At 42.9% G+C, this 20145-nt stretch overlaps 1 protein-coding gene and 1 pseudogene across 1 annotated transcript; both read right to left on the bottom strand.

The window, feature by feature from the left end:
• Window positions 1–3360: 3360 nt before the first annotated feature.
• Window positions 3361–10096, bottom strand: LOC136497824 (probable phosphoribosylformylglycinamidine synthase, chloroplastic/mitochondrial). Its single transcript, XM_066493685.1, has 4 exons — window positions 9936–10096; window positions 8851–8959; window positions 4573–8768; window positions 3361–3879 (listed from the first exon to the last, which is right to left on the bottom strand). Exons 2-3 carry the CDS (start codon window positions 8914–8916, stop codon window positions 4578–4580), a joined length of 4257 nt encoding a protein of 1418 aa, XP_066349782.1. The 5' UTR covers window positions 8917–8959; window positions 9936–10096; the 3' UTR covers window positions 3361–3879; window positions 4573–4577.
• Window positions 10097–12191: 2095 nt separating this feature from the next.
• Window positions 12192–17207, bottom strand: LOC136497927 (farnesyl pyrophosphate synthase-like; annotated as a pseudogene).
• Between the last annotated feature and the right edge of the window lie 2938 nt (window positions 17208–20145).

The raw sequence follows: 20145 nt of genomic DNA on the forward strand, positions 1-20145 counted from the left end.
TTCTAACAATGGAAGTACAGGGCAGTTACACTAACCCACTAGTGCATACATGCTAGCATTTGCAGTTACACTAACAAGGCTACTTTTTACCCGGCCGACCATGCATCGGACGCAGGAAACAACTCCCCCTGCTCCGAGTTCGAAGTGTTTCAGGCGACCAACATGCATCGCTAGTGCCGTGTTTTCTCGGGAAAACGGGTGTTTTCTGCAGATCGCGTTGCGCGCCTACGTTGGATTAGCGAATGCTGAACCATGGAAGCAACTTGGCAGCTTAGATTAATCCTGTGTTAACCCTGCTTCCAGAGCCGCATAGGGCGCGGTGTTTTGTAATGTCGTCCAGGGCAGGCGCATCTGCCTGCCGTTCTGATCGATCGTGACGAAAAGCGAAAGAAACGCTTTTGTTTATTTCGGCCCATCAGAATACGAGGGATCTTAGGCCATTTCTGCCTGAACAGTCTCGCGGCAGCTGCTGTGGTGTGTGGTGTCCATGCGCACCATGCGTCCATGCCCCCTGTGGTCAGTGCTATCCAGTATTCTACTGAAACTGTCGAATTTTTGTTCACTCTTTGTTTGAGGGAAATTTACTGCAACTGTGACACCATTCCGTTTCCGTAGTGTAGGATACCAGAAGTACTACTCGTCAGGATTCTAATTTGTCTCACCACTTCACCAGTAGTCCAGTACCTTTTTAACCAGCCATGCAAAATGCAATCCCTGATTTGTTACTGCTCGGTAATTTCCCTTCACCGAGCCGGAGGGCGGGCGCTAAATAAAGATTAAAGATTGTGCCGGAGCCATACGTAACGGGCGTATGCGGTATGCCGCGCCGCATGGGTCAAGGCCATGCCACTGCTGGGGTAACTGTGAAGTGTACCCAGAGCTGTATGCCTCTGTCATGTAAAGGGTGCAAGATTTCAGCAAAAAGGAAGGAACATTCTTTGAATAGCTATAGCTCTTCCCCGTATCAATGCCTTGAAACCAGGCGAAGGTTGGCTCCTTCAATCACGGAGAAAATGTAGCACTAGCACCTAGTTGGTCAGGAATTTGCAGGAACCATATAGTGCTTTCTTCTGAGTTCTGAGAGAAAACAAGAAATGACTTCATACGGAAGGAGACGTAGCTAGCACGGCCATTTCCAAAGATCAATAATTGTGGCACCCAACTCTATGATACAGTCGCGCAAAACAATTTCAGCTGTAGTTTCTCCGATACAAACTATCGGAGTAATTCTTTTCTTCAGTTTCTCGAGTTAGAAAAACATTTGATAAACGGTTTCTCTAATTGTTAAGATCAGTGAAATGACTATAATATATTCTTTTAATTTTTTTTTTCTTTTGCCGAGCTAAGGGTAGTTCACACGCCTGTCGAGCTAAGGCTCTTCTGTTTCTTTCTTTGTTTATTTTCTTCTCTTCTCCTTCAGAGAAGACGACTTCACGCGTATTTCATTAAGAAAAAGATTTTCTTTTCTACTTTTATCTCTTATGTCTTCCCTTCTTCCTCTCCCTTATCTAGTTCACCACGCCAGCCGCTCCTCATCTTTCACCTCGCATGACTTCTTGCTCTGTCTTAGATCATTGGCCCTCTCCTCCGCCGCCGCAACTCCTCTTCCATCGTAACTCCTTCTCGTTGCCCCGTCTCCTACCATAACACAACTTCCCATCGCCGCCCCTCGCCTCGCGTTGTACCTCCTCTGCCGCCATCCCTACCACTAGCCTCGCACGCTTGCGCGCCTATGTGGTCTATGTCGTCGGCGGCTGGCGTGTGAGGGAAGAGAACGGAAGCATGTGGACCTTGGGACATCGATCTCCAATCGAGCATCACAAGGAGGAGACGGAAGAAGCTATATTTTTCAGCTCCTCCAACTCCTGCAGGCGCAGGCCTCTCAAAATGCATAGCTATTTTGTTGTGTCCCGTTTGATAGCCCTGTGCATTACTCCGGAAGCCGCTGAAGAAGCACAACTAAATGGTCCCTTGATATTTTTCTTTCATATAGATTGGTAAAGACCAACAAGGCAACAACTATACAATAGCTCTAGCTCGACGAGGACACATGTTCAGCATTGGCATGGCTCTCGCCGCCTCCAATAATGTTGTCATCAACCTCTCCGGTGCTCTCGCCGCCGCCGCTGCCATGGTAGCTCTTCCAGTTTTAGTGAGAGTTTTGTATCTTTATTTTTCAAGACTCTTTAATGGAAACAATTTCACCCTATGAAACTTTCATCGTCTCTCTTCTTCTATATTGTACCATGTCAGTTTATTTAATGTTCATGTCTCTCTTCTTCTATACTGTACCATGTCAGTTTATTTAATGCCCATGAGATCCTACCAAAATTGGCCTTAGAAAATCTAGGACACCTTCTCGTTGATCTACAGCAAAATTGTAACGCATGTATTATTCTATTGCTTGTGCTTGCTGATGCTAATCCGTTCATCCAGGTGTCAAAAGAGGAGTTTGGTAATAATGCGATCCAAACTCCAAGGTCCAAGGACATGCCTAATCACAGGTAAAAAAAGGAGCACAGCACTACTACAGTAATCAATTGTGTGGATGGCAAAGATATGGAAAAAGCAGAAAATCCATCCACTTAGGGCGAGTGTTTGCCTTCATTCACGGAGAAAAATATGGTATATAGCAGTATAAGTGTACAACTCACATGAACCAACCATAGTTGTCTGTATACAAGCTAGTTGTGTAACAAGCTGTGTTGATGCTTAAAAGTGCCATCAGACGAGCAATCCGTATAGACGCACCTTGCAGCATCTTTGAAATAAGATGCCCCTTTTTCGTCAAGTAGACCCAGCCTCACCAAAAATTAGCCACCAGTTATTGTCTGTTGATAGGAGTCTATTGTCTGTTGATAGGAGTCATATATGTTATCTGTACGTGTCCCCTGGTGTTGATAGGAGTCTATTGTCTGTTGATAGGAGTCATATATGTTATCTGTACGTGTCCCCTGCCACCAGGTTCTTTTGAACTGTTAGAAGCTTAGGGGGTGTTTGGATGCCCCTCCGAAATTTTAGTCGCTGTCTTATCAGATATTTGGACACATACATAGAGTATTAAATATAGACTAATTACGAAACTAATTACATAGTTTACGACTAATTTATGAGACGAATCTTTTAAGCCTAATTAGTCCATGATTTGACAATGTTTTGCTACGGTAAATATATGCTAATGACGGATTAATTAGGCTTAAAAAATTCATCTCGTGAAGTACTGACGGATTATGTAATTTATTTTTTTATTAGTATCCGAACACCCCATGCAATATTCTCCTAACACATCTCCTAAATTTTAATTGCTGAATCCAAACACCCCTTTATGTTATCTGTACGTGTCCCCTGCCACCAGGTTCTTTTGAACTGTTAGAAGCTTATGTTATCTGTACATGTCCCCTGCCACCAGGTTCTTTTGAACTGAAAAATAGACAGTTCACTTCAAGCATTTATGGCACAAAGCATGGAAAAGTGAAATGTCAGTGCAGTAATATGGGATTCTAAGACTGCCACAGCACCGGAGGAAATCAGGCAGACAATACAAAAACAACATCGCATAAGCATTTAATTTGGGTAACAGAGCAAGCATTCTCTGTGTTACTTGGGAAATTCACTGATGAGGGATGACAGTTATTATATCTTTGGCAACCATCAACAAGACATGGAGTCAGATCCGGCGTCCTCACGGGCTAAGCGACAACCAGGTAGTTTTCCATTTTTTAAATTTCAAACTTGAAACTCGTTATCAGCTATTGGATAAACGCACTGCTGGTCAAACACCTTTATTCCGCAAAATAGGGGGTCATCGAATGAGAACCATCCATACTCGCAATAGCTGGTACCCCGGTGATGACCACATTGCTGAAGCCAAACACTGCCCTGCAAAATCATATAGCCCAACTAGTAGAGTAAGCACAATACGGCAAGCTGCACCAAACTTAGAACAACTATTAAGCATAATATGGCAAGCTGCACCAAACAGAGCACGGAAACGAACAAGAAAGCTCAAAGTCCAGCTGCAACACAAAATTTCAGGTGTATGTTGCAAGGATTCTTGCCCCTTTTCTTCTTAATATAAAGATACACAGCTCTCCTACTTGTTCAAGAAAAAAAAAACAGAAAATTCCGATAGAACATAAAGAGAATAAAGTGCTCAGCAACTTTATAGATCATACACAAAGTAGCAGATAAAGTTAAATCAAGAGTAAATGTTGCTTTGACAGGGACTCTGGAATTTTTAAATCTATTAGGTAATTTGGACTGATTGATTGTCTTGCTGATTTGTGACAATCTGACAGCTAGGCTAACTGGGTCATTGAATCAATTTGAAGAGTTCAAACAGACCAACACATGGCTTCTCTGTGTATCCAAAAGTTCAATCAGTGTACTTTGTTAAAAAGGGAGAGAATAAGGTTCTACGAAATGAAACTCAATAACATGTTAATAACATTCTCAGTCCTAACCATTGGTTCTACGGAAATGTAACGGTGCACAGGAAGTTAAAGGTTCTGCTAAAATTGATTTCATAGTGCCACAAACAGAAGCAGAAAGCAGTTAATAAGACTAATTTACCTGCACTATGAACACCATTCCCTAGCATTCTGGAACATCCGCAGCCAAGGGCTGGGGCCACTCTTCTCAACCTGCCATTCCTTGGGATACCATGGGTATTGCCACATCATGAAGCAACGCTCCGGATGCGGCATCATAGCAAGGTGCCTCCCATCAGGGGAGCAAAGGGCTCCAATACCTAGTGGAGAACCATTAGGATTGAAGGGATAGGTCTCGGTTATGTTGTTAAAATCATCGCAATATCTCACAGGTGCCAGATTAGACTTCACAACAGTAGCTAGAACATTTTCATCTGGGAAGAAAGCTCTTCCCTCGCCGTGAGCACTCCAAACACCCAAGGTAGAACCTTCCATCCCCTTGAACATGATAGCAGGAGAATCCCCAATGGACACACTGGTAAACCGGCACTCGAAACGACCGGATTCATTGTGAATAAACCTGGGTTGGGACATATCTCCACCTTTACCAAGAGAACCTCCAACATCAGATCCTGGTACCCAGCCAAGAAGAGCCATAAGCTGACAACCGTTACATACTCCAAGGCTGAACGTGTCTGGCCTATGATAGAAATCCTGAAATTGCTGAACAAGGGGTTTGTTAAACCTGATCGATGCAGCCCAACCTTTCGCTGAATCTAGCACATCTGCATAGCTAAAACCGCCAACAAACGCAATCCCACGGAACTCTGTTAGAGAAGACTTCCCAGCCAAGAGGTCTGACATTGTGATATCCCATGGTTCAAACCCAGCAGCGTGGAATGCAGCAGCCATTTCCCTGTCCCCATTGCTCCCTTCTTCACGAATGATAGCGACCTTTGGTTTTGAGGAAGCAATCAACAGTTTCTCATCTGTGAATTTGGGAGTAAAAGACAGAGACCATGACGGCGATGTTCTGCATTTTAATCCTTCTTTCTCAAGTTTGACACAAGATTTCAGACGTTGTAACTCCTCAAGCTGGAAGCTCGTTTCCTCCCAGAGATCCCTGAGATCTGAAGTTTTTTCCTTGAGATGCAGATTGCCATCAACAAAAACTTCTATGTCTGGTGAGCAAGTAACTTCTCCAATTACATTAGCAGAAATGCCTGTTGCTTCAAGCTTTTGCTTCACGATATTGATATATTTTGAGTGCACTTCAATAACAAGGCCAAGCTCCTCTGCAAAAAGTCCTTCAAGAAGGCTCCTATCTTCCAAGTCTATGTCGAGCTTAAAACCACAATTACCAGCAAATGCCATCTCAAGAACACTCACAATAAGGCCACCATCGCTTATGTCATGGCCTGCTGAAATAAGACGTTGACTGAGCAATTCCTGAATGGCCTCGAAAACCTTCTTCAGGTACAGAACATCATCAATGTCCGGGCAATCATTTCCAATTTGATCAAATGCTTGTGCAAGAGCAGAACCACCAAGACGGCGATTTCCTTTAGCGAGGTCAATATGCAGAAGGATTCCATCATTACCAAGCTTCAAATCAGGGGTTACTGTCAATGTTATATCAGGACATGTCACGTAAGTACTGATGACCAGATTTCCAGGAGCCTTGACGAGTTCACCATCACATTGGGCTGCCATGGAAAGACTGTCTTTTCCCCCATCTATTGCAATACCAAGTTCAATCATGCAGTCAGCCAATGCGACAGCTGCATCATACATATCTGCACCTTCGCCATCAAGCTTTGCAGCGTACATCCAATTCCCGCTTGCTTTGACATCAGCAAGTGATGTAACCTTAGCCCAGACAAGATTAGTCAAGGCCTCCCCAACAGCAAGTCTGGCCATGGCCTTAGGATTAAGCAAACCCTTTATTGGTTGTTCTCCAATGCTGCAAGCACCACCTGTTAGGTCTGTGTATGTCTGTGCAATCACAGCCACATCAGCAAGCGGAAGTTGGAGAGGTCCAACTGTCTGCTGTTGTGCAACAAGGCCTGTCACACACCTATCAACCTTTGTGGTCAAGAAACGCTTTGAACACACAGATGGGAGCCTTAATACTCGCTTCAGAGCATCCAAAAGTGTTACCTCAGGTGAAATGTCTAAAGGCTCTGTGACATGAGAAACACGCTTGAACTTGAAGGTCTTCTGAGGCATGTCTCCTAGAACTTTTTCAAGCTCAAGTTCTTCAACAGGGGGTGGAGGAGGGAGGCCATTCAACTTGGCATGCTTCACAGCAGCGCTATCAATCAACACAATTTTTCCACAGCCATCAATTTTCCCAATGACAGCCATTGGAACTCTTTCCCTCTCACAAAGCGACTCTAATAGGCTTCTGCTCTCAGGTTGCACAAGTAGCGCATCCTGTTCCTGGTACTCAGCACCCCATATCTCCAAGACCGACAATGTATGATCACCAACAACAATTGCACGGATATCAATTTCAGCACCCTTTGGATATATTATTTCCTTAACAACATTACAGTTTCCTCCTGCACCCTGATCATGAATGCTAATGATAGGGTTATTCTCTCCCATTTCTGCACATGCCCTGACCACACGATACAATTTCTGTGCCATCTCAGCATCTCCACGCTGTACAGCGTTGAAATCAAGCTCTGCGTCGTTCTGGCCACTAACCATACTCGAGGCAGCACCACCGCCCATACCAATTCTGTATGCTGGACCACCAATCTTCACAACTAGCATGCCAATTTCTGGATCACACTTCGATATGTGTGCATGGTCAATTTGCCCAATAGCTCCACTGAACATTATAGGCTTCAACCATTCACGCCGCTCCCCATTTAGCAACCTCATCCCAAATGTTCTGGTATATCCCTGAATTAGAGGCTCACCAAACTTGTTCCCATAGTCAGAGGCACCATCACTAGCATCGACAAGAATTTGCAATGGAGAGGCCAGATTCACTGGGTAAGAAAATGAAGGGTCCTCCCAGGGTGCATTTGAATTGTCAATTCGAAGATTACCAACACAGTAACCAGCAGTGGAAGCAACAACAAAAGAACCCTTTCCAGTGGCATGCGTGTCTCTTATACGGCCACCTGCACCTGTCTCGGCTCCCGGGTATGGTGCAACAGCACATGGAAAATTATGGGTTTCTGCTGTGAATAAAATATCAAGCTCACGCATCATGATGGATAATGGTGAACTGGAACCTGGAATTGTTGGGCGTAGATGGTTTACTGGGAATCCTTTTATTGCACTCGAGTTATCCTTGAACCCGATGACAGAGTTATTGGGGTTGGCTTTCAGAGGGCTCTTCACTAACTGGAACAAAGTGGCAGGCATGGTCTCTCCATCTATAACAAGTTTTCCATTGAAAAACCAATGTCTACTATGTTCGCTATTGGATTGTGCAATATCAAAAAGTTCCACTGTAGTCGGATTGCGTTTAATATCATCTCTGAAGAGGTGTGTATAGTAGTCAATATCTTGTTTATCAAAAGCAAGCCCCATCTTCACATTTATTTCTTCCAATGCTTCTTCTCCTCTTTCAACGACTGGAACAACACAGACAGGTTCAGGAACTACATCTGACTGAAATGCTGTCAGCTTTTTGGGATAAATGCACTCTGTCATTCTATCGTGAACCAATGCAGCAAATTCTTTGAGCAGACTTTCATCAAGTGGACCACTACCAGGCTCAAGGCGCAAAAGGTATCTTCTCGACCGCTCCAGTCTGCTCACTTCTACTAATGAGAGAGATTTACAAATTGAGACAGCATTGGTCGAGAATGCCGTCGAAAATGTCATCCGGGGACCGACCTCAACAATAACAGCACAGGAACTTCTAGATACTTCCTCCTCCAGAAAGCTCCTACTTTGCAACTTGTCTGGTTCATAAGTTTCTGCTAAGAGCCAATGAAGCGTTGAAAGCTTCTCAGGGGTGAGTGGATTATCCAATTGAATGTTGAAGCACTGCTCGGTCAGTATATCAACAATTTTAGCAGAAACCTTCGCCTTCACTTTCTTGAGCAGCTCCATAGTTTCACTTTCTTGAAGAAATGGTATACGGTACAAATGAATAATTCCAACATCCAATGAAGTATCAGGTTTCTCAACTAATGGACTGTCAAACCCCTTGGATACCACAGCCCCAGGAGATGATGATGATCTGATATTACGAACCACACCTCTTTGTACATGTCTCCAACAAAGATGCTGTTGATGAAAGCAATGCTGGGTCATTCGCAACCTTCTTGATCCAAGACTTCTCGCAGCAATTAAACCATATCTTTGTCCCTATGTAGATAAAAAACATAAGAATAAACTAATGCCAGCCAAAAAAAAAGTTGTGTTACTTCATAGATGATAGATTGCATACCATATTTCCAGAAAAGCCTTCTGTGCGTAATAGATTGCTTGCAGTCATTTGGACAGGTGATGCCATCCCAAGCCCAAGGATTTTTATTTCAAAAAAATGAATGGGAGATCTGCACCAAATCAATCAGCAATCAGTGTTCTGTTAAGTCTACAGTGAAACTGCAGAAGTGTTGCAATGGTATAATATAAATGTACAGAGAGATTGAGCATGGAGAAGCAAAGAAGATCAAACAATCGTGATAGATGAGCATTTCTTTTCAAAATGACAACATTTCATCTGTTTTATTTGTGATCTCATAGATTATGGTGCCATTATTTCAAATGTCAGGAAGGTACTGCTACTAATAAACTTATGCAAAACAGTTCTCAAGTGAAGCACAAACATGTTTTTAAAAAAGAAAGAAGTGACTTTTTCTACAAGTTCACTGTGTTAGTGTGCTTTAAAGGTAAGTTCAAACTTCAAAAACTAGGAGAGGAGGAACATTTAGCACAAACGTTGAACCTTCAAAACCCTAATCCTGTTAACTAAACATTGAAAACAAGTGCTACCAACGCAGCTACAAAGTTGATTATTACTGCAACATGATGATACAAACTCTGCCTAGTCAAACAAGCTACTTGCCATCCAATAGTCCAACATTCATGTGATGCTAGAACTTGTCTTCTAAATCGCTGTAACACAGAATTGCTGTAGTAAACAGTGCTGTTAAGCCAGAATCAAATTTACCACCTAATATAACTACGCTGTCTACACACATGCTGTCAACCAATAGCTGTTCCTAGATATACTGCATATACTATTGACTTATTGGTAGCTTGCTGAACAGCAAGCACAAGTGACCGAGTGTTGGTCTCACGACCAGGAGCGGACCCAGTAGAGGACATGGGAGTACACGAGACATGTACACCGGATATTTTTTTTGCAAAAACAAACTAGAAGTTAGCAGGCGTAATACATGTATACACTTGCGATTAGATCAGATCCGATTGCAAATAGACAAATAGCTTAAGTTATGGTTTGGGTGCTCGGTTTGGCACAGCAGCAGTGAGGGAAGCTGTGAAGGGAAGCGGCAGGGGCAGGCATACCTGGTGGGAGCTCGCTGCTAGCGAAGAGCCCGATGAAGACCTGGGCCCCTGGCGTAGGGCGGCGGTAGCCCAGTCGTCGGCTCGTCGCCGCGCGACAGTGAGAGCGAGAGAGAAAGAGAGCGCACGCGGCGGCGGCGGCAATGCCGCGATAGCCCAGTCGGAGGTGTTCGGCCGAGGGGAGCGCAGCCGTGCGGGCTTTTCTAGTGCAACATGGGCCGTTCCTTTTTCAAACAATTCTTTTACAGTTTTTTTTCTCCTTTTGCACTTTTTATATTCTTCCTGATTTGTGCTTATTCTTTTCATGGAATACTGCCACTAACTTCCAAAAATATGGGTAAAATAATTCCAAGTAGTTTTATTGAAAACCAATTTCTAATTAAATGGTTCTTGTTTATGTGAATATTTCTATGGCGTTTTTCTAAAAGGGAATGGTTGTGAGTTTTCATAATATGTTGGTTTTAAGGCTCTTCAATTCTAGCCAAGACAACTTGTCCAAGCATAGTTTGAAAATAATATTGGTTTAGAGTAAGTGTTGATTCAAACAAATATCGGTTTATACAAGTACTGGTTCAAAACTAACCTTCTAGAGGTTTGGGTTTTGTCGACGAAATTTTGAATTTTTAAAATAAAACCTTGAGGTGGATTTTTGAATTAAGATAAGAAGGGATGTTTGATTAGATCTACATGTAAACACACAATCCAGTAAAAGAAATTAAAAAAAAGTTTATGTTTTTTTGCTATCTAATAATCTTGGCACAAAAATTTGATACGTTACATATTAAAGCGACCTGAACGATACCAAGCCCCATGGAATGTTCCCGCATAAGGGGCTCTTGATTGGGGCTACCGAGACCCACAAGACTACTATAGCATCAATTTCATCCGGATGGCATTGTGGGGTGGTATTTATGGATTTGAGAACATTGCTCTAGTCCCTAACAATCGTTCCAGCTCCTATTATAGTGTCCAACTGTCCATCCTCAAATGGATGTAGTAACTTTGGTATCTCAGGGAGTAGTATGTGAACATATTGTAATAGTTAAGGGGTCTAGAGACATTATTGTCTCATATACGGATATACCCCATGTAGACTCACTCATGTCTTATGATTGGGGTTCAAAGAGTTCTCGCTACAATAGTACAAGACTCATGTTTTATCAGACAGGTTTATAAGAGTTCTCAACACAAGTTGATAGCTCTCTTGCCCTACTTGCTCCTTCCTAAGTTCTTACCCCCACTTACCATGATAGTTTAGGGCAAGCATTCTTTTTCTAAACAAAGGTGTTCTCCATGGACCATGGGGATATAACATGAGCAGCCAAGCAAGGACATGGCATGATGATGTTCACATCACCATTGATAATGCTATGACTATGGGATAGGAGTCGTCAGGCTCATGGGTGGATTACCGGTAGGAGAAGCTTAATGTACAAACTAGTGCATCATGGACATCATTCCGGTTCTATATATACTCATAGGGGGGACGAGGTACGTGCCACCCTAGGAGCGACCTAGGGGCTTCTAGGTTAGCCCATGTTATATCTATTTGAGGTTGTTTGGGTTGAAGGCATGTTTTTAAGTGACTCACTCTACATGGCGTAAGGCCTTCCTACTATATATATATATATATATAAATTTAAAGGGTCAATATCCCAAAAAATGAAACCCTCAACAAAATATACTAATATGTTTTTTACATTCTCTTCATGTTTACCTACTTTTCCAATTTCAGTTATTGTTGTTTATCTGCTGATCTTCAATAATCAAAACCTAGGTTTGCTGCTGACATATGGCAAACTAAAGTTGTGCATGCTCTAATGGGGCCCCTCTTATATGCACATTTTAACGGCCCTCACTAGCATGCTTGGAGATGTCCATTGCTACAAAAGTTGTGGTTTGCTAGTCCTTTACAATAAAACCATAACGATTGCCATTTCGTCACATCTATGCTACTATGCATGTAGATGTGGGATGGCACTGGACATCCGGTTGACATCGGAACTTCCGAGTCCTGGTCAGAACTCCTAGTCTAGCGTCACACGTAAAGCGCACGGTGTTTGGCGTGTGGCACATAAGCCGCACATTTTTCACATCAACCACAAGCTAGATAATCAATCTGCTCCGAACATGGTGTGAATATAATCTTAATGAATGGAATGCGCGTGGCACATAAGCCGCACATTTTTCACATCAACCACAATCTAGATAATCAATATGCTCTGAACATGGCGTGAATATAATCTTAATGAATGGAAAAGGAAAATCGCGTTGATAACATAGGTGTGTGCGGTCATCTTCCTCATGAGATATAGGTCAGTGGGAACTAGGCAATCTCCGTCGTCTTCATCTACTTGTTCCGGCGATGGATTTTCTTCAGAAAGGATTTCAGGATCTCCTGCACCGCGCGATCATTTTGAGCTTCAATAGACGTGACCAAGTGTTTGTAAGCTCGATCTTCGAACTCAGAGAAGATGTCCTAGGACACGACAGAAGAGTCATGTTGAGGCAAATGAGGGCAAGCTGATTGAAATTTGAAGTTTCAACTTTCAACTTCCAACAAATAAATGACTCCATCAGAGTTAAATGCACCACATTGCCTCACTACAAAAATCTCATAAAGTCGGATGACAGGAAATCATGTCAACTGAAGATGCTGGAATAGGAATGCTGCATGAACTATAAAATATAAGTTTGGGAAAAAAAAAACAATATATGCCCCCCTCATGTCTGTTTTGCAGAGCGCGCAAACGACCAATTTCTTACTAAAATTTCAAACTTCAAATATCATAGCATGCTCATTATGACTTAAGCATAAAATAAGTCTATTCACCTCATTATGACTTCAAATATCATAGCATGCTCATTATGGCGGCAATGATCAGTCTAGTCAATCTGAATGCACAGGGCTTCGAGTGGCTAAATTCGGCATCCATAATCCTTCTACCAAAAAAAACCGATGCGACAAGAGTCACTGATTTTAGACCCATCAGCTTAGTCCATGCCATTGCAAAGATCTTCTCCAAAGTGTTAGCTAACAGACTTGCCCCTCGACTCAACTCCCTTGTTTCGAACTGCCAGAGCGCTTTTATAAAACACAGAAGCATCCATGATAATTTTCTGTACGTCCAGGGCGCGATAAAAAGACTACACAAGCATAAGCTTCCGGCTTTGTTCATGAAGCTTGACATCCATAAAGCCTTTGACACGGTGCATTGGGGATACTTGCTTGAGACTCTTCAGGCTCTGGGCTTCGGCCAACGATGGCGTGAGTGGATCTCCATCCTCCTACGTACATCCACTTCGACACCCATCCTGAACAGAAGACGGGGGGCCACTTTTAGCCATGCCAGAGGTGTCCGCCAAGGGGATCCGCTTTCCCCCATGCTTTTCATCCTAGCCATGGACCCGCTTCAACGGTTACTTGACCTGGCAACCCAACAGGGGATACTCACCCCTTTACCAATCACGACGGCAAAATGGAGAACCTCAATGTATGCAGATGACGCGGCCATTTTCGTCAACCCCACGTACGACGATGTGGACGCCGTCAAAATCATCCTGCGGGCTTTTGGCACATTCTCCGGACTTCATATTAACCTACAAAAGAGCTCAGTACATCCTATTGGTTGTGCAAACGTGGACCTAGACCAAGTCCTGGCACCTTTCACCGGCACCAGAGGGGGATTCCCATGCAAATATTTGGGCCTTCAACTACACATTAGAACACTGCAAAGGGTCCACGTGCAACCTCTCATAGACCGTATTGGGCAAAGACTACCCAAATGGAAAGGAAGACTACTAAACAGAGCGGGACGCCTCACTCTTGTAACCTCTGTCCTATCCTCAATGCCAACATACCACCTGACAGTGTTTCCTCTAGCCGCTTGGGCTAAGAAAAAGATAGACAAAATCAAGAGATCTTTCTTGTGGAAGGGGGACGAGAATGCAAATGGTGGCCACTGTCTAGTTAACTGGCAAACGGTTACCAGGCTAAAAGACATGGGAGGGTTAGGAGTCCCGGACCTCGAAAGATTTGGGCGAGCCCTCCGTTTACGATGGCTATGGCAAGATTGGGTGGACGACTCCAAATCTTGGAGCGGCTCAGAGCTTCCATGTACTGAGGATGACCGCCTTCTCTTCAACTCCTCAATCATTATTTCCTTGGGGAATGGTGCAAAGACAAAGTTTTGGCACCACGGTTGGCTCGATGATCAAGCTCCTAAGTACCTAGCCCCCAACTTATTCCGCCTGCTATCAAGGACAAACCGAACGGTGCAGCAAGAGCTCCGAAACAACAATTGGATGCATAAACTTGGAAGGAAAATCACCTCGGCCATCCACATAGAGGAGTTTGTGTCCCTCTGGATACGCATACAGGATGTGCACCTGCAACAGGGCGTCCAGGACACCATCACCTGGCGTTGGACCAACGATGGGAACTACTCCACCCGATCGGCCTACAGAATACAATTCAGAGGTTCGCTCCTCCACTTTGGTACGGACTTGATTTGGAAAGCGCATGTGGAGAACAGATGCAAGATCTTCGCATGGATCTTAGTACAAGACAAAATTCTAACGGCACAAAACCTACAAAAAAGAGGATGGCCTCACCTACAACAGTGCGTGATGTGCAATGGACCTTTAGAGACAAGCCTCCACCTATGCCTTAGTTGCCCTTTTGCAAAGGCGGTTTGGAATCAAATCCTCACGTGGGAAAACTTCACTCAAATCCAACAACAGCAAAATGCAAACCCCACCCATATCAAGTCATGGTGGGAAGACGCGGCGGCAAAAGCGCCAAGAGCGGAGCATCGTAGGCTTAACGGAGTAGCTATCTACACCTTTTGGAATATATGGAAAGAGAGAAACAGGAGAATTTTCGACAATATGAGTGAAACGGCGACGCAGGTGGCCGCAAGGATTAAGGAAGACATTGAGCAAAGGAAGAGAGCATTCGATTACATTTAGCTCGCATGTTTAAGGAGGGGGGGGGGGAGTTTAACCTAGTTGCCTTTGCTTGTACATAAACTTTCTTATCACATCTTAATTGAAAGGCAGAGCTCCTGCCAGTACGTTCAAAAAAAAAATAAGTTGGAAAACAGCATCCATGTGTCTCAATCCAGTTACCTTCAAATCAAGAGTAGAATAAGTGTTTTTCACTTTTGAAACCGAAGTTGAATCCTTCTTTCCATAGTTTTTCTAGAAAACAATGTATGATGTCATTTTTCATTGAATTATCAGCTAAACAATTATTAACAAATTACTTACCAGCAGTACTTCTATCTCGTCACTGTTGGCATGGCCAAGAGCTTGTACAATTAACCAGGAACACTTGTGATCTTCAATATCAGTTCCAATCTACAATGGAGAAGAGCACAACATGACATACCTATTCTGTTAAAAAATAACTTTCTGGTAATATTTTGACCTCTATTTTACCTTCCCTATTGTATTAGGATCTGCAAAGCAATCCAAATAATCATCCTGGAAAATATAATGTTGGGTAGCTGTCAAGGGAAATGTAAACTAGCACCAGCCGTAATATTCCATAAAAAATGACATGCCTGTGCCTGAAAAATATATGCCCATTTCAATAAGCACATCCCTTAGGCCACTGAAGTTTTCAAGTTTTGCGCCATACAACAGCAATGCACAAGCCACCTAAAGCCATTGTAGAGGACAAAATCTGAGTGTCTTAATTCAAAAGAGCGGTAGATATGTAATGTAGTACTAAAAGTTATCTTATGAAGGAATATCATCATCGTGGAAGGATTGGTGTGGAAACTGGGAGTGAGTGTGAAATTTAATTCAAAAGGCAAATCCGTTGAGCAATTGCTAGGTGTGCTAACGATGTTTAATTATTGGGGCATGCTTGGACAGGGTCCTTTGTGTTCAGTTCGTTAGGATTCAGTTCACACTCAAATTTCATATTAAAAATCTCCCAATAAATCCACCTGATGGAAACACCTTTTCGTTGGCAAGCCTACTAAGAATATGTGCTGAAGAATAGCTTTTAGACAACATTTATATGTCTACTAATAATATGTGCTGAAAAATAGCTTTTAGACAACATTTATAGCTTAGCACATGATTTTTCATAAGAATACAAAAGATAAATATTTTCATATGCATGACTGAGAATAGGTAGTTATTCTGAACTTCAGACTCACAGGAAGATAAAAAGAGTAGTAAGAGGTCTTGTACTTGACAATACGACGGTACCTATGCAGCAAAAGAAAAATGCATTAGCACAGACAATGGAATATTTAATTTAACCAGTCAGATAAATCACATACACTTCAATATTGTATTTTGCAACGTCATTCGCCACATTATGTGTGCTGATAAGATCAAGCATCTGTCCAAGCGAAGTCTGCAATGCTATCTGCACGTGAGATCCAAATAGTAGTCATTGACTTGTGTTGTTAGTTTGTTACAAATTTGCCGATTTCTGTAGTGTTTTTATCCGAAGGGGACTGACCTCGTTCCATAGTTCACAGATGTCTATGTAGTAAGGCTTTTCTCTAAAGTACTTTTTATCAAGCGTGCGATGTGGCATTTCAGTAGAATACCGTCGTTTATGCCATGAAGACCAACCTAAAAAAAGGAAGAAAACGAATATACTTTGTAGCTTAATTGAATAGACAAATTCTGGACTCAAATGATAAAAATGGATACATAGAGAAGAGAAAGTGAGATGTCATTTGAAGGACCTCAGGCCGTCGGTGCCAACAAATCTGATCTCTCCTTGTATGAGAATCATCCATGATATCATCAAGTAGCAATGCACATGCTTGAAACTGCATGTATTTCATTGCAACAAAATAATCAGAAATTTCGTTGTTTTGACCAGAACAATCATAGTGAGAAGGGTCATCAGCAACATTACCCACTCGACACACCAGCCAAGAACACAAGCGAGGAAGAATTCATCTTCAGCAACCTCGCTTCCTTGTTTCAACAGCAAGTAACTATCGACCACTGACAGACCTCGATTCATTTTCCCTTAAAAAGAAAAGGTACGGTTAGCGTGTTAGAAGAGTTTATATAGCTGTAGAGATCCACTCTGGATTTTGCTTGAGATTTCAAAGCTCATAAGTCTTTTGTTTTGTACTATATAGTATCATCAGCTTCTACTTAATTTGAATATGTCCAAATATATGAACTCGGAAACTTTGCTCTGTTGTGTTACAAAATGAGGTTCTGGTGCTATGTAGTGGTCTGATCTCTGATGGATGCCTCCTCACCTCCAGGCACGTTGTAGTCAATCATCTGAAAGAATACAACAGAGAATGGATGAGACTCGCACGGTGCATGTACAATGACTTAACTCATCTCGAGTTCGTGGATCAAATGAATCTATTTTATACCGCATCAAACGTTCAGTTTCTGCAGGTTTTATAAAAAGGGTAAAGTATAATTTACACCCTCCAACTATCGCCAAAGTATAGATTTCAACCTCGAACTTTAAAACCGGATAACTTTGGTTCTCCAACTCTTGAAAAAGTTCAAATTTCATCCTTCTGGGCGGTTTTTGCATATGAACAGTACTTTTGATATTTCCAAGAGGCGCCAAAATTTTATATTATTTTTTTAAGTATCTTAACGTCCTCAAATGAAAAAACTCAAAACTACAAAGTTGTAGATCTCATTGAGAGCTACAACTTTGGTATAAAAAGTATTTTCATTTAACTCAATACAAATAATATATTAGTACTCTGATGCGGCAAGCGCTAGTTGGCGATTATTATGGTGCTGAAATTTTATATTATTTTTTCGAGCATCTTACTGTCCTCAAATAAAAAACTCAAAACTACAAAGTTGTAGATCTCATCGAGGTCTATAATTTACATATAAAAATTATCTTCATCCGCCATCGTATTGAAGGGTTTTCTATTTTTTGAAATTAGAGTCTCATCACGCGACAATATATTTTTATCGCCCAGCCGCCGTACGCGCGCTCTAGGTTGTGCGGACGTGCCTCTGGAAAAGAGGAGAGAGAGAAACGCATGGGAAAGCAATGAATGGATGAGATTATTTCTGTATTATAATTTGCCTCCCACTTGCATGAAGGTCCAATGGCCCCACGTACAAGATATTCATAGATAAAATGTGCAATTAACATATTATCATTTCATTAAGCACTAATAATGGTCATTTATCATTCACATGTTGATGTTCTATAATTCCAGTGTTATGAATTCCTGTGTTCCAAACACCCTTATCTACTCAATTCCTGTATTTTTCCTTTCCTCTGTTTTACCAGTACACATCCATCATATTCCTTTGTTTTTACCCATTTCTACGTTTTTCATTCCTTCGTTCCAAACATGCCCTAGTCTTATCGCTTGACAGCTAACCCAACCCTTGAAATGTTCTTAAGTTGACCTCACTCTTACTATTTTAAGTGTAAAACAGGAGAAAGGGGTGTCTACTTCTTCGCCCCCCCCCCCCCCCCCCCCCCCGTGGCACAGATCCTCCTCCTGGTTCCAGCTTCCACCTGCAATTTAATGTGCTACACTGTTCATTTGTGCTATATTTCACTCTCTTCACTCTCTCTCTCTCTCTCTCATAGAGCTATTAGGAGCTGGTAACAAGGCACTCACCCATATGGCCATACCCGACCCAAATCACGTGGATGTGGATGTAGGGATGAATCAATTAATTAACCATCTTGTCGGGGACCAATATTAGGGTACCCAAAGAGGAGGAGCTAATGACCGTCGAACGTCGATTCATCCACGCGATCAAGACTACACCGCTTACCGGGTCACTCCTCGTCCGTCCACCGAGACCATGGGCCCTGCCCCAAGCTGACTCCCGAGGGGTGGCTCCGCCTCGCCCGACATCTAAGGGCTGACTCCACCTCGCCCGACCCCTAGGGGCTGGCCCCGCCTCGCCCGACGTCTGAGGGCAGACTCTGCCTCGCCCGACGTTTGGGGGCTGGCTCCGCCTCGCCCGACATCTGGGAGCAGACTCTGTCTCGCCCGACGTCCGGGGGCAGGCTCCGCCTCGCCCGACGTCCGGGGGCTGGCTCCTCCTCGCCCGGCGTCTGAGGGCAGACTCGTTCATAACTACGCGCGCAGATAAGGCAGGGCACTCAAATCAACCGTAGTACCGAGGACCATGTTTGGTTTGGGTTTTATTTAAATTGATTGTGTGATTTTTGGCATGAGAACGAATGATCCGTGGCTCTGCTTCGTGTGTTTTTTTGTCGTGTGGATCACCTACATGATGACGAGATTTATGGTGATTTCATCCTGACTCTTAAGTTTTAACCTGTAGTTGTGCGTCAGATCTGCTTCGCAAGGTACATCTGTGCCTGCCCCCTCTCTGCTCGCTCGTTGGATCCCCACGAGGCCACGACCATGATTTGAGTTCTAGCTAGTTCGATTGGCGTGATTAGCCGTCCTTCGCCTTGGGCATTTAGGCACAGCAAGTGGGTGTTGTTGTCAGGAAACGGCAGCAATGAAGATCCATTTCTGGACATCTGGGCGCATCAAAATTCAGAAGGAACTAGATGTGTACACGATCCATTTTTCTATCTTCAACTTTTGCCTTTTGTGGCGTGTCTTTTTTTTCTTCCCAGAAAAAAATTTAGGGGCCTGAGGAGGCAAGGCAACCATGTATGTACATTCTAGTTGTTTTTCTAGCTAGATGTTTGCAACATACTCCTAGCAACCAAGATCCTGCTACTCCTACACCGCTATGCAGATGGTGCAAAAGATAGAAAGGAAGCTAGCTAGCTGATCTGTTATTAGTTTGGAGGAGGAGCAAGACAAGGCAGGAGGCAATTTACCATCATGTTGAGCATGGGTGCTGGTGGTATGGCAGTGCCTCTCCGCAGGAAGAGATCGAGAGATATGAGTTTAGATAGTTCAGTAATCAATTTTTGTCTCAGAGTTTTTTGTTTTTTAATTTTTTATTTTCATTTAGTTTTACTTTTCGGTTAATTTTTAGTTTAGTTTCAGTTTCATTTTAGTATAGTTTCTGTTTCTGTTTATTATAGTTTCTTTTTTATTTCTCTGTGCTGTTGACGAATTTCATGAATAGCTCAGGGACAAGAAGAAGGCCTCATCTGCTATACCAACGTTAGGTCAGCTCCATGAGCTCTGTCATCTCCTTCATACCTGATTCTTTGTTTGTCTCCCCTGTTCTTGATCTTTAACTCTTGTTGTCCTCGTGTTCCCTCATTAGTGATATAGCAGTT

Source organism: Miscanthus floridulus, chromosome 12, assembly GCF_019320115.1.
Source record: "Miscanthus floridulus cultivar M001 chromosome 12, ASM1932011v1, whole genome shotgun sequence".
Classification (NCBI taxonomy): Eukaryota; Viridiplantae; Streptophyta; class Magnoliopsida; order Poales; family Poaceae; genus Miscanthus; species Miscanthus floridulus.